At 42.3% G+C, this 13,286-nt stretch overlaps 1 protein-coding gene across 2 annotated transcripts; it reads right to left on the reverse strand.

The window, feature by feature from the left end:
* Positions 1-1,729: 1,729 nt before the first annotated feature.
* On the reverse strand, positions 1,730-12,008 carry MCFD2 (multiple coagulation factor deficiency 2, ER cargo receptor complex subunit). Of its 2 annotated transcripts, none has more exons than XM_088450680.1 (4): positions 11,815-12,008; positions 4,076-4,240; positions 2,812-2,971; positions 1,730-2,321 (listed from the first exon to the last, which is right to left on the reverse strand). In XM_088450680.1, the coding sequence occupies exons 1-4, from the start codon at positions 11,985-11,987 to the stop codon at positions 2,190-2,192; spliced, it is 630 nt and encodes a 209-aa protein (XP_088306806.1). In that variant the 5' UTR covers positions 11,988-12,008; the 3' UTR covers positions 1,730-2,189. The 2 variants fall into 2 exon arrangements, with proteins under 2 accessions (XP_088306806.1, XP_088306807.1); XM_088450681.1 differs by having other exon boundaries at positions 11,868-11,949.
* Positions 12,009-13,286: the final 1,278 nt, after the last annotated feature.

A 13,286-nucleotide genomic window follows, 5' to 3' on the forward strand; every position in this document is an offset into this window, starting at 1 on the left:
ATTTTACAGCAATTTAGAGCTTAATATTAAGCAAGTACTACATATAAAAACAAAACTGTATGGAAGTAAAAGTCAATATCCAACCGTAACACAAAATTATACTAATGTTAAGATAAGTGCTATGAATAAGTCACACTTGCTATGCCACAAGTAGTAAAAGATCTTGCAGGCTATGGAAGATGTTGGTCAAAAATTCTACAAAATTGGTTTAGCATAATTTGACAAATTTCTGTGCTTTAACCCACCAATTTGTGAAGAACATTACAGTACCTATACCTAAGAAGACTATAAAGCTTTGATTGTCAGTTTCAATCTAAGAGGATGAAAGATAAAGGAGCCCTTCCCCAATCACGGGGGGGGGGGGGAATTGAAATGTGTAGCCGGCAGCTTTTTATTTTTTTTTTAGACACCCAGCAATTCAATTGTCGCCGGCATTTCTGCACGCACTCAAGAGTGTGCGAGCAAAAATGTGTCTGAAACACCCAGGTTAGGGCGCATATAACTCGCCCTAACCAGGAATTAAGATGGGTTTAGCCGTTTTAGAAGGCTAAACCTCGTCTTTTAGGGGGCGAAGAGGGCGATAATTAATGAGCGCCCAGAACAATTGAATATCAAACTGGGGGCTCAATTATCACGCCCAAAAAAACAAATGAATCGCCCCCCATTGAATCAAACCACCTGTTTCACAAAGGGCACTGCATGCTGGGTAGACTTGGCTAAAGAGCACCTGCTGAACCAGCTATTTTGACAAATGGACAAATATTCATGACAATGTAATCTATGAATTCCCTGGGCACCAGATTCTCCTATGTGTAGGAAGGCCCAGGAGCTACAGATCTAATATGCCTGCATCAGAAAGTGAATGATGACATGTCCATTGCTATTAAATCCAGTGTACACTGAAGCTACCAGTGCTACCAGTGCTGGTAACAAGAGGCCTTATAACGCCATCAAACTGCACAAACTATTTGCATATTTGTTGTCCCTATACATAAGAGAATTGGGAAATTAATTTTAGAATTAAAAGGCCTACCGTATATGGGAAAGATTCCTGGACTGCACAACCTGTAATATATATATAATGGGAGGTGCTACCTGATGAGACTAATTGCAGGCACAGAAACAGACAAATCTCAGGTGCACAACTCCAAATTATTAATGATATATAAATGCAATAAGATTTTGCAATCGTTAGAGGTTTTTAGCATAATCATGGCCAAGGTTATGGGCCTACCCACCATATCCAGGTAACCTCTTTAGGGTAGGTCCCTAACATACTACAGTTCCAATACAGAGTGCAGGACTGCCCCAAACTGGCCCAGCTAAGCCGCCCCAGGGCACCGCCATAGTAAGAAAAGTGCAGTGTAAAAGAGATAGTTAAGAGCAGCCACAGCTGCATATAAAGAATGAAAATAAAAAAGTGAAGTTCATGTATAATAAACAAACAGTGAAGGGTTAAAATATGTTATAAAAGAAAAATGTGTTATAATGCGGTGCCCTGAAACAGATCAACCAAAGCAATCCAGGGGGATCCACGCCCCAAAAATGAACCAAAGTTGCACTACAGTATATAACTTGTAGGACTTACCTAGAATTGTGCCTAAAAGGCCCCCATACACGGTGCAAATCTCAGCGTGTATGGCGACCTTCACTCTAGGGATTTGCACAAACTGGGTTAAAAAGCAACCACGTGAAAAAATATGGAAACTTTTTTTTTTTTTTTTCCCCCTCTGGTGTTTATTTTTCTACTAACTTGCCTCTTGCAAACTGTATAATTCACTAAAAATATAAATATATTTATTTCACTATGCTAGCAAAAGAAAAGCGCTAACAGCCCCAAAACAAAAATCAGTGTAAAAGTTACCGGGGTATACAAAGCAGTTAAAAAATATTCATCAGTTTTACCCACATATAACAAAAGTGTGAAAAGACATGAAATACAAGCTTAAACCAACTATAAAATAATGTTACAGACACTTTATGGAAACATAAAAATGTGTATATTTAGCTACAGATTATAAATGACCTTGGATAAATTAAGCCAATAAGCAATGGCCACCGGACGGCACAAGTCTGTGGCTACAAATTACTGAACACGACGATGTCACGGATATAACCAAGTCCTAGAAACAAGTTTAATTGTAGCGGTCTAGGTCACAATTAGGACAACAGTCAAACTGAGAACGCGTTTATTCCATTGATTTTGCAAATTCTGCATAGTCAATATATCCATCATTGTTTTTATCGTCATCTCGTAGAACGTCGTCTATTAAGGTAATAAGCTCTTGCTCATTTATCGTCTGGGCATGTTCGTTACTACCCTGAAAATAAAAGAACACAAAAAGACACAGGGTTAGGCTGGGGTTATTCTGTCCATACAAAGGCTGCAAGGACACTAGTGCTTTCTTTAAAATGGTACTAAGGTCTGGGATGTAATTTCTAGAACACTGCACGATAAAGTGTTAGTCACAGACTAATTTGTGAGATCTTCAGGGACTGCTCTTTACATTAAAACATTGCGCAAACCCTGCACTGGCCTCAGGCCGGGAACCCCCCCAAAAATGCACCACTGGCCCACCAGACTCTCATGAATGGGATCAGCGCTATGTGTGCCCACAGCTGGCGCGGCAGTTGCGCTACCTTCTGCGGACTATTCCAACCCCCCCGCCAGTGTTCTTGTTACAGCGGTAGTCATCTTAAAAGACTGTAGTCCTACTGGAAAGGTTATGTCTTTCATACATAAACCCATTTCTGTTGACCTGAATCAGATTTTATAGATAGCAATCACAGTATTTATGGCTGTATACAAACCTCCTTATGTACATGTGAAATTGCAGTTGCAAGCTCCAGGCCGTCTAACAAGTTGTTCCCATCGTAATCATGCATCTTGAAATAATGAAGCTGAAGTTCCTGAGGGGACATCTCTGCCTCCGGCTTCTCAACAACGCCTTCCAAGTGTTCCATTATATGGCTGAGGGAGAAGCACAGTAAGAGCACCATGGAAATTAATGGAAGTGTGGCAGCAATGGTGAAACCAAAGCAATCCACCCACAGAAGCTGTAATTACATAGTTATATGTGACCGTGTGCTCTCACCTTCCTTTTTTATTTTTGCACCTAACACACATATTTTAGGTCTGTGTATAGAGGTGGCGGCACGCCAGGACTTTTTATATACAGATAATTCACTGCAAAGTGTCTTCATCCAACATTTCATTTTATTCACTAAACGTTCATCAGGGACAACATACAGATAGATAATCTTCATCTCTATACTTTGATATGGTCTATAAAGGAGTGTGGCTCCTATCCTCTTTCTCCCTACATTGTTTTGTTTCGGATCCTGGACTGCCTCCAATTTTTTTGTTTTTATTTTGTTTAGTGTTCTCTACCTCTACCGTGGATTATAAATGCCGTTCCGTCTGTCATGTATTTACACTTTACATGCTCCTCTACAGGTTTGTATTGTATACTTAAACAGTGTTCTCATGCTTCAATAATGAAAAATGGTTTTTGAAAAATAAATAAATAAATAGGCAAAGCATTGGAAAACACAGAGGTGCGATAGTCCCCTCGGCTGCACGTGGCTCGATGGTGTAAACTGATGACACAGGGTCAACTCTACTCTGCATCATCGATTGGGTGCCACTGTACGGATTTTCTATTTGTATACTGTCCCTGATGAAAGTTTAATAAATAAACTGCAACATTAGAGCACAGACATTTTGATGCACTGAATTATCTGTAAATAAAAAGTCCTGGAGTGCGACCTTCTCTATGTGTAACGTGGGAGCAATGTTATTCATTTTTTGGAAGACACCGAGGCTGTTGAAAATCGGAATCGGTGAGTGCGGGATTTAGGCATTTACTATATATATGGCTTGGATCCGGTTACAACGGTTCTTGTAGGTGCACCGGAGAGGGGAAAGGACAGTAACATTTAAGGGCACAAAGGAAACACGGGGCTGGCACAATGTGCCCAAGCACTGGGCTGGTACAGTACATGGTATTCTATGCTGGACACATGGCCTCTAGCTTCAGAAACCTTGAAACGTTATTTATGCCGCTGCACTTACTCTTTATCGTGTACAGAGTTTTTATCGAAGCGAGTGCCAGTGTGCGCCTGCTCCTCCACATTCGGGTGTGCATGGTCTTCTGCCACCGTGGACAATATTAACACTGCGGAAACCAGACACCAGAAAACATAGGCTGTGTAGGTTGTGTGACAAATCATTGTGCTCCTGGGTGGGGAAAGAGAGAGAGAGGAACAATAAGCATTAAATCAGCCTCACGCCAAGATACAAAAAAGCAATGAAAAAGCATTAATACACCCTACAGCCCTGTTCTCTTTCATTTTACAGAAACGGGTCACTGGCCCTTGGGTGTTTACAGAAGAGAACAAAGTTGCATAGAGTCAAACCCTGCACAGAGGCAACAAGACAGAAGCCTGTATGGCTGCATATATAAGCATTTATATAGGTTACCGCTAGGTAAAATACAATGGAGATCCTGCCAAAGTACTGATTAAATTACATTATATACATATTGCTGCAACGGAGCTTTGTAACACGTTCAGTAACGTATTTAAAGTGCTGTGAAATTCATACCACAGACAGAGCCTAACTCTGATTACATAACTAGCTATTATCAGCACTGGGGGAGAGACTGTGACCCAGTAACTTCCAATCTGCCTGTAAACAAGACATAAAGCTTCATCCCCTGACACAGAACAAGCCAAGTAAGAATTTGTGTGAGTGCAAATTGCTACATCGCAGGGCGTGTACATGCGAGTCGGAACACAAAGGGATGACATCCACGGCAAAGTCTGGCAATAGCGTTACCCTCTGTGCTATAGACTCATCAAAGCAAAATGGAAGTTATACATTTCTTTAAGATACTCCCAACAATACACACAATACTAGGACAATTGTTGGACTGCACATCGCACAAATTCGCTCTGAGCTGTGTGCAGAGAGAGTCATTTACCAACTCACAACCGTCTTACAACTGAATGGGTGGATGGCAGTGCGCCAGGAGCGTTAAGTCATAAACAAAAGGTACTGTAAGAGCACCTTCACACAAATGCGTTCGCATGCAGAGATGGAGAAAGAATCTGATCACAGCGTGTGGTCAGATGCTGGCCGGTTGATAAAACTGGCGGATGTCGGGTCTAGTGAATCGCTAGTGATCGGCAGCTTGCAAACGCATTTACAACTATTCCAAAGAGGAACTGCGCTTGTTACATGTATGGGCACCGCTGCACAATGTAGGCGGAATTCTGTGCTGAGGGACTGCAACGTTTCCCTGTAGAAAAGCTAGCGCTTTTGCCGCAAAGAGGACCGCATTTCAATCGCATACGGAACGCGGCATAGGGGCGAAAAAAATGCTCTCACATTGCGCGGCATTACCAAGACGTCTATTCTGCTTTTGGAGGCTTGTCTGGCTATGGGCCATTTCATTTATGTTTCTTTGCTCCCCTCATCTCCACTAATACATCTTAAAATAACGAGACAGATTTTGTTGGGGATGTGAAGTTATAAAGTGTCCTTATGGTTTGAAGCTACCAGGAAAAACAAGGATGGAATTTTACATTTATTAATTTAGGAAGAAGATATGTATATAGGTGCCCATACACCTGCACGATTTCGGCCCGAGTGCCCAATTTTCGATGAGTCATCAGATGGATCGCGTGAAAATCGTGTATTATTTTAGTAAGATAAGATCCGATGTGCGCTCCTATAATCGGATCTTAGGATCAGATGTGCAGCACATCTTGTCCATCGTATCGTGTGCAGATCGTGCCGATTATTTTGTTCATGCGATCCATCGTGCAGCAATTCAAGTCATTTCGATGACTGTTTCCCTAATGAGCCTGTGAGGCACAGGATCGATCTTACGACAGACCCTGTGCTAAGAAAAACAACAAACCTGCTGCCGGGACTGCCAGGGTGCTCCGGGGAGTCGTAGGGAAATCGTATGATGAATCGGATCTTATGCTGGTCGTGTAGGTGTATGGCCAGCATATGTCCACCACTTCATTTGGAAATATATGCCAAAATAATAGTAGGATATTTAAAAAAAAATAACACAAAAATACTGTAAATAAATGATAACTTAAATAAAGACGCTACCAATAAAATTCACAAATATAAATATACAATTTGCAGGAGATTATCACAACTGAATATATAGAAGACGATGTGGTGTATTGTGGAGGGTGATGTTTTTCCCAGATAAAGCAGACTTCCGGTCAGTAATCTAACGGAAGGGCTCTGTGGTCAGGCTCCATTACATATCTCATAATAACAAGCAATAGGTTGCAGCGAGTTGTTTAACAAAATCAGATAAGTTAGGATATATATTAATCGTTAATATTAATTGTAAATGGACCCCATATCTGCTGGGTCACCCAGGGACTGCGGGGGAGGAGCCTTGCGTACAGGACTGCTAAGGGGCGGGGCCAGGCTGTGTCATTACTTGGTGGCATGACTTATAGGCGGTCTGTCATCCTAGTATCTAGCTATGGCGGCCGGGACTGCAGAGAGTGCGCTCGTGTCAGATGGTTCTGCCTCTAGCTCTTCAGCTGCTGTCTCGTTGTGATGACGTTTGGGTGCCTGGTGAAGCCAGATGTAACCAACAGAGCATCAATGTGACTTTCAAGGTGGCGAATGAGGACGGCCAGGACGCAGGTCACGGGTACCATGGCAGCCAAGCCACACGGCTTGCGCACAACGTGATGACCTAATTTCTATCAGCGGTCATCTTTATTATATAGACACACTCAGTCGCCTTTTTATGATGTCACCTTACTAGTACTGAGTGGGACCCCACTTCCTCCCCAGAACAGTCTGAATTCTTTGTGGGACAGATAGAGACAGCAATTTGTGTTCTTGCTGCAATGATAGTTGCTGCAACATTTGTGCTGCAAATCTCCCGTTCTACCACATCCAAAAAGCGCTATATTGTACGGAGATCTGGTGACTGTGGAGGCCATTGGGGTACAATAAACCCAGAGTATGCCTGTGGGAACCTACTTTATTGTCAGATGGCGTTGGTTCCCGGAGCCCCACTACTTCCGATGGGAAAGGAGGCCCGGGTAGCGAAGAAGGATCTGATCTACATCTGCGTTCCCCAAAACAGTGCGCATGCATGAACTACTGAAGTAGCAGAGTTATGGATCAGCTGTCCCCACACCGGAGCAATGCTGAATTGTTCCAGTAGTTCACTATCCACCACTGCAACTTGCGGCGAGTTGGATACTTAATTATGGGCAGCCAATCAGCTCCCAATAATCAATAGGCCCATTAATGGCTCTGCAGTACTTTAATGACTATCCACAGAAATCAGGAAAAGCCTACAATTTGACAATTACAATTAAGCAGACGAGACCTAAATGACAATATTGAACGTATCTGGTATTTTACAAACTACAAGCTAGAACTTGTCATCCTGCAGACAATAATTACAGCGCTTCCTATTTAGGTCACCTCGCTAAACTTTTTGTACATATACCTTTAAAATGTATTTATTCCATCACATGCCACCCTCGCTATTGCACCAGTTTTCGCCACACTTTTAAGCTGATGTTATAACGTGAGAACGCTGTACAAAGTCATCAAAATTGGTGTTCAGCACCTTAATTTGTAAAGATATGAATAGACCCAAATCTTGGTAAACACCTATAGAAAAAAGGATAAATACCAAACCAAATTATTATTATTATTATTATTAATAATAATAATAATAATTTTATTTATATAGCGCTTTTCTCCATCAGGACTCAAAGTCACTTTACAACATCAGAAACAAGGCACAAGGGTTTAGTATTACAGAAAGAACAACCGGAAAACCTCAACATAATGGGTACAATGGATATAATGCAGGGTCAGTGGAGCCATTTTGGGGAATACCTTCTACAGGTTGTACAAGTTATATATCCCACATACAAAAGGTAACAGGCGCGGCAGCCATTTTGGGCAAGCTACATAGGTTACCTTGGGTGGAATAGATGACGGTTAGGAGAGAGAACACAAACTGGGAAAGAGCAGCGTACTAAATCTAAGAGCAGGGACCTTACATAGCCAGCAATCCAAGTATTTTTCATCCCACCCACGGGCGTACCTGGTGAGGCAGCCATCTTGGACCCACTACGAAAGTTACAGTGTGGGAGATACCATACAAGGAACAAATACAGGTCACTGAAACATGTGGTGTTAAATTCCAGATTACGGAGAGAACCTATGTAAGACAGAGCTTGGTGGTTGTATAAAAACAGATCATGAAAATAAACCTTTAAATACGAATATGCAAAATAGGGAGGAGGGTGTTTTAATTGACCGCTGTTAGCGGGGTTTGCAGTTGAGTGGGGCCGGGAGGTGTAATGTTTTTGTGATTTGCAATGGTAGCATGTTATTATGCTAAATTTTGTGGCAATTATGTACCCCTGGTGTTGATGATCTATTGCTGGGTAGGGGTAGTGTAGGTGTAATGTCCTGTATTGGGCTGCCTATTACATATAGGCTGACTTGCAAAATGATTTCTCTTTTAACTCCAAACAAAAAGTGACAAGTGAGCTTTTAACAGGATTCATACTGTAAATGGATCTGCCCGAATTCTAAAATGGTGAATGCGTTTCCATAGTTAGTACAGAATTTAATAACACCATTAAGAACCAGTTATCCAAGATACAAATCGCTAAGCCTCATGTATAAAATAACCCATTGCTTTTTTTTTATAGTAACTCGAGCGTTATCTTATTACAGAAATCCTGATTTATCTTCAGCACAAACAAAATAACAAAACTCTCTGTTTAATAAGAGAGTCACCAGTTCTGTTCCGTGAACGATGGGAGAATTCGCTTCAAGGTCACACGCTTTGATTGTGGCCGGCTGCCAATAGCTGGGGTAAAACACTTTGGCAAATTTACTTTGGCAGAGGGTCCATACTCCGGAGTGAAGTTTACTGAGCGCGTCACTTAATCACTTGTCGGAGTGTGGAAACCGAGGAGAAACAGATTCGTAAGTGAAAGTTTAATTTGGCAATTAATTTGACAAATCCCCAAATTAACCTTGTGTTGTCTCTTTTGGGCCCTTGCTGTGTGAGGTATACGGCAATACTGTGCATTACAGGTAACTAGCCCAAGTCACAAAATAGTGTAAAACGATAGTGAAAAGCATCAAATAACAGGAGATACTAATGATATAAAGGAAACTATAGAAGTCAGAACAAAGGACTGGAATCCAAGTCACAAGAAAAACAAGTTGTATGTAGCATGTGTGCTCCCTCACCTCACAGATCTTACATTGCTGCTGTGTCACTGAGGGACCCTACACCTATCACACAGCCCCCTGCCCTCACTAACATAATAAGCACAGGCCCCTCCTGATACACTATGTGCTCCTGTGAGCATTTCGCTAATCTGATTGGCTAAAGCAGGGGTGGGGAACCTTTTTTCTGCCAAGGGCCATTTTGATATATATAACATTATTTGCGGGCCTGGTGCAGACCACGCCCCCTCCGTGTGATGTCACACGGGACGGGGCTACAATCGCCAGTGATTACAGCAATACCTGGAGCATCCTGAGGATGCTCTGGGGAGCTGTAAGGTCAGCAGTGTGACTGTCTAAAGCATCCTAAGGATGCTTCAGGCGGCACTGCTGCATAGATTCTGGTTGCAGGGTGCCATTATAGGCACCCTGCTATCCAGATGAGGCTAGCAGAAAAAAGCTCAGAGGGCCAGACCAAATGATTCAGAGGGCCTTATACGGCCCCCGGGCCGAAGGTTCCCCATCCCTGGGCTAAAGGATTTTGCATCCACTTCGAAATGTAGGGTAATTCTCCTACATGCAAGAGGTGAGGAATGACTACAATATGTGCTCTATTTAAATCTACCATAAAATGAGATGAATACTTTTAGAGACACAGATAGAAGAAAAAAAAGAAGCATTAAAAAAAAATAATAATAATAATCTGTAACCCCTGGCAAGTATTGCTGCCTCACTGGTTGCTATTGGGGTACAGCACTTTTTATAAACTTCCACCCAGTACCCTACAAAAACTAAACTAAACCTGAATGTACCACTACATGAACCATGTATCCCATGGAAAATAACCAGCCTATATTGTATATTTTAACATGCAAATTACCAACCAAAAATATTGTGCTTATAACAATATGAATAATAATGAATCTCACTTTACAATACATACATTACTGAGCTGGGAACAAAACTTCAATACGGATCGCTATTGCGATCGCAGCGGAGATTATGCACGCATTTCCACTGCGATATTATGCTGATCCATTGCGACTGCTATGCAGTCACAGCACAACATAAGGACACCCACTTTACCTTACACACATCCATAATGTTCAGCAGGACTGCGAATCCAACGTTACAATGGAGTACCATCGCAGCCTCACTCACACAAGCTCTGACCTTACTCAGAAATGCTAACCTCATTGCACACTATGAGGCCCCAGGCTGCGTAGGACATCGCAATGGCTAATTTATGCATGTCCACGAAACGGTGTTCAAAAGCACTCCTGCGTTTTCTATGATAGACTAATCACTGGCTGTGCCAGGGGCATTGCCAACCATAACATACAGTACACAGTGGGATTCGTTCAATATCCCGGCATATGGGATTCCGGCGGTCAGAATGCCGGCGCCAATCCCGACGGTAAGTAGCAGGGTTATGGGGAGGGCTAGGTTTAGGGTGCAGGAGGTTAGGTTTAGGGTGCGGGGAGCAGGAGGTTAGGTTTAGGGTGCAGAGATGTTAGGTTTAGGCATTATAGGGGGTTAGGTTTAGGGTGCGGGTTAGGTTTAGGGTGCGGGGAGCAGGAGGTTAGGGTGCGGGGAGCAGGAGGTTTAGGCACTCTGGGGGTTAGGTTTAGGCACCAGGATGGGAGGGTTAGGGTAGGGTTAGTATACCAACCGACAGGTGTTGGTATCCTAACCCTGTCGGGATTTTAAACGCCAGGATCCCGAACGCAGGCATCCTGTACCCATCCCGTATTTAGCATGGGCAGAAATGAGCATATCAGCAGAAGCAGGTAACAGTGTGCACATACATAATGCAAATGCAAGCATTAAAAACAAGCTGACACACTAATGTTTCCCAACAAGACACCTTTAAATAACTATATTATATTGGGTTGGGTACTGGATCCTGGCGGTCAAGATCTTGACAGAATTAGGTAAGTAATCCTAACCCTCCCCCTAACCCTTACCCACCTTTCCCGAAGCCTAACCCTTTACCTCCTCTAAAGCAGCCTAACTCTAACCCTCACCGTCGGGATGTCAGCGGTTGGAATTCTAGAGCCGGATTCAGACTGCTATCGGGATTCCGGCGCCAGGATTCTGACCGCTGGCACCCTGACCGCCGGGATGCCGACAACATCCCTTTATATTAACCGTAAGGATCACTGCCTTCCTGGAGCCATGGTCCTAGAGGCAGAATACACAGTGACATTATATTAATGTAAAAGTATCACACAAGTGGGAAACTGGTACCCTTGCTGTATTCTATAGTCACAGGACTATCAGTGGGTATATAATTCTACACAGAATAAGTTACACTGACAGCAGGAAGATAATACACCATGGAGAAAGAGGCTACAAGCTAAGTGATCCTCAGAGACTGCTCATTTCCTTATATGAGACCCCAGCATGTATGATAGAGCAGTTTGCATGGAGTATATATGTCATGCATGTAATAATAACCGTTATATATCTATGTCAGGGTCCCCCCATTTTACCCTGCCCAGGGAAGAGAGTGAGCCCCCTCTCCTCCTCCGCTGAGAGCTACCTACCTCCTCCCCGTCCCAGCAGCAGCGCACCTATCAGTGCAGCTTACACCGCTTACCCCGAGCGCTGCGTGTGCGGCACAGATTCCTCCTCCTGCACTGAAGTTAACGATTGATCGGCGCTCTCCTCCTCTGGCCTGGGCATTGATGGTGTGGGCATGCGCAGTGGCAGCCGGCATTTGTCACGGCTCCATCTTACTCCCGGGAAGGAGAAGAGACGTGTAACTATCTCATTCGGGTGATGACGCCTCACGGAGAAGATTTGCCCACCCAGGGAATATCTGTCTGATAGATATCTGTAGATAAACATATCTATCTATATACACATACATACATACATAGATAGATAAACATATCTATATACACACACACACATATATAGACAGAGAGATAAATATAGATAGATGCATATATATAGATATGAGATAGATATGAGATAGATAAATATAGATAGATGCATAGATAGATAGTTGAATTTAGATGCATAGATAGATATGAGAGATAAATACATATTATATAGATGCATAGATAGTTGAATATAGATAGATGCATAGATAGATATGAGATAGATCGATAAATATTAGATGGATAAATATAGATAGATGTAGATATGAGATAGATAAATATAGATAGATGCATAGATAGTTGAATATAGATAAATGCATAGATAGATAAATATAGATAGATGCATAGATAGATAAATAAATATAGATGCATAGATAGTTAAATATAAATACAGTCAGGTGCATAAATATTGGGACAGAATTTTCATATTTTGGCCTCTATTCACCACCACAATGGCTTTGAAATGAAACAAACAAGATGTGCTTTAACTGCAGACTTTCAGATTTAATTTGAGGGTAATTACATCCAAATCAGGTGAACGGTGTAGGAATGACAACAGTTTCTATATGTGCCTCCCACTTTTTAAGGGGCCAAAAGTAATGGGACTATCAACGCAAAAGCTATTTCATGGACAGGTGTGGGCTATTCCCTCGTTATTTCATTATCAATTAAGAAGGTAAAAGGTCTGGAGTTGATTCTAGGTGTGACATTTGCATTTGAAATCAGTTGCTGTCGACTCAATATGAGATCCAAAGAGCTGTCACTATCAGTGAAGCAAGCCACCATTAGCCTGAAAAATCAAAACAAACCCATCAGAGAGATAGCAAAAACATTAGGTGTGGCCAAAGAAACTGTTTGGGACATTCTTAAAAATAAAGAACGCACCAGAGAGCTCAGCAACAACAAAAGACCCGGAAGACCACGGAAAACAACTGTGGTGGATGACAGAAGAATTATTTCCCTGGTGAAGAAAAACCCCTTCACAACAGTTGGCCAAATCAAGAACACTCTCCAGGAGGTAGGTGTATGTGTGTCAAAGTCAACAATCAAGAGAAGACTTCACAAGAGTGAAATAGAGGGTTCACCACAAGATGTAAACTATTGGTGAGCCTCAAAAACAGGAAGACCAGATT

The sequence above is a fragment of the Taudactylus pleione genome, unplaced genomic scaffold (assembly GCF_031769625.1).
Source record: "Taudactylus pleione unplaced genomic scaffold, aTauple2 ptg000522l, whole genome shotgun sequence".
Lineage (NCBI taxonomy): Eukaryota > Metazoa > Chordata > Amphibia > Anura > Myobatrachidae > Taudactylus > Taudactylus pleione.

Excerpts from the sequence above, each read along its gene's own strand:
- MCFD2 (XM_088450680.1), bottom strand. The coding sequence starts at position 11,987 with ATGCCGGCTGCCACTGCGCATGCCCACACCATCAATGCCCAGGCCAGA. Across the intron at positions 4,241-11,814 it reads GCTGCTGGGACGGGGAGGAG|GAGCACAATGATTTGTCACA; the intron begins GTAGGTAGCTCT and ends TTCCCCACCCAG. Across the intron at positions 2,972-4,075 it reads AACTCTGTACACGATAAAGA|CCATATAATGGAACACTTGG; the intron begins GTAAGTGCAGCG and ends CTTCTCCCTCAG.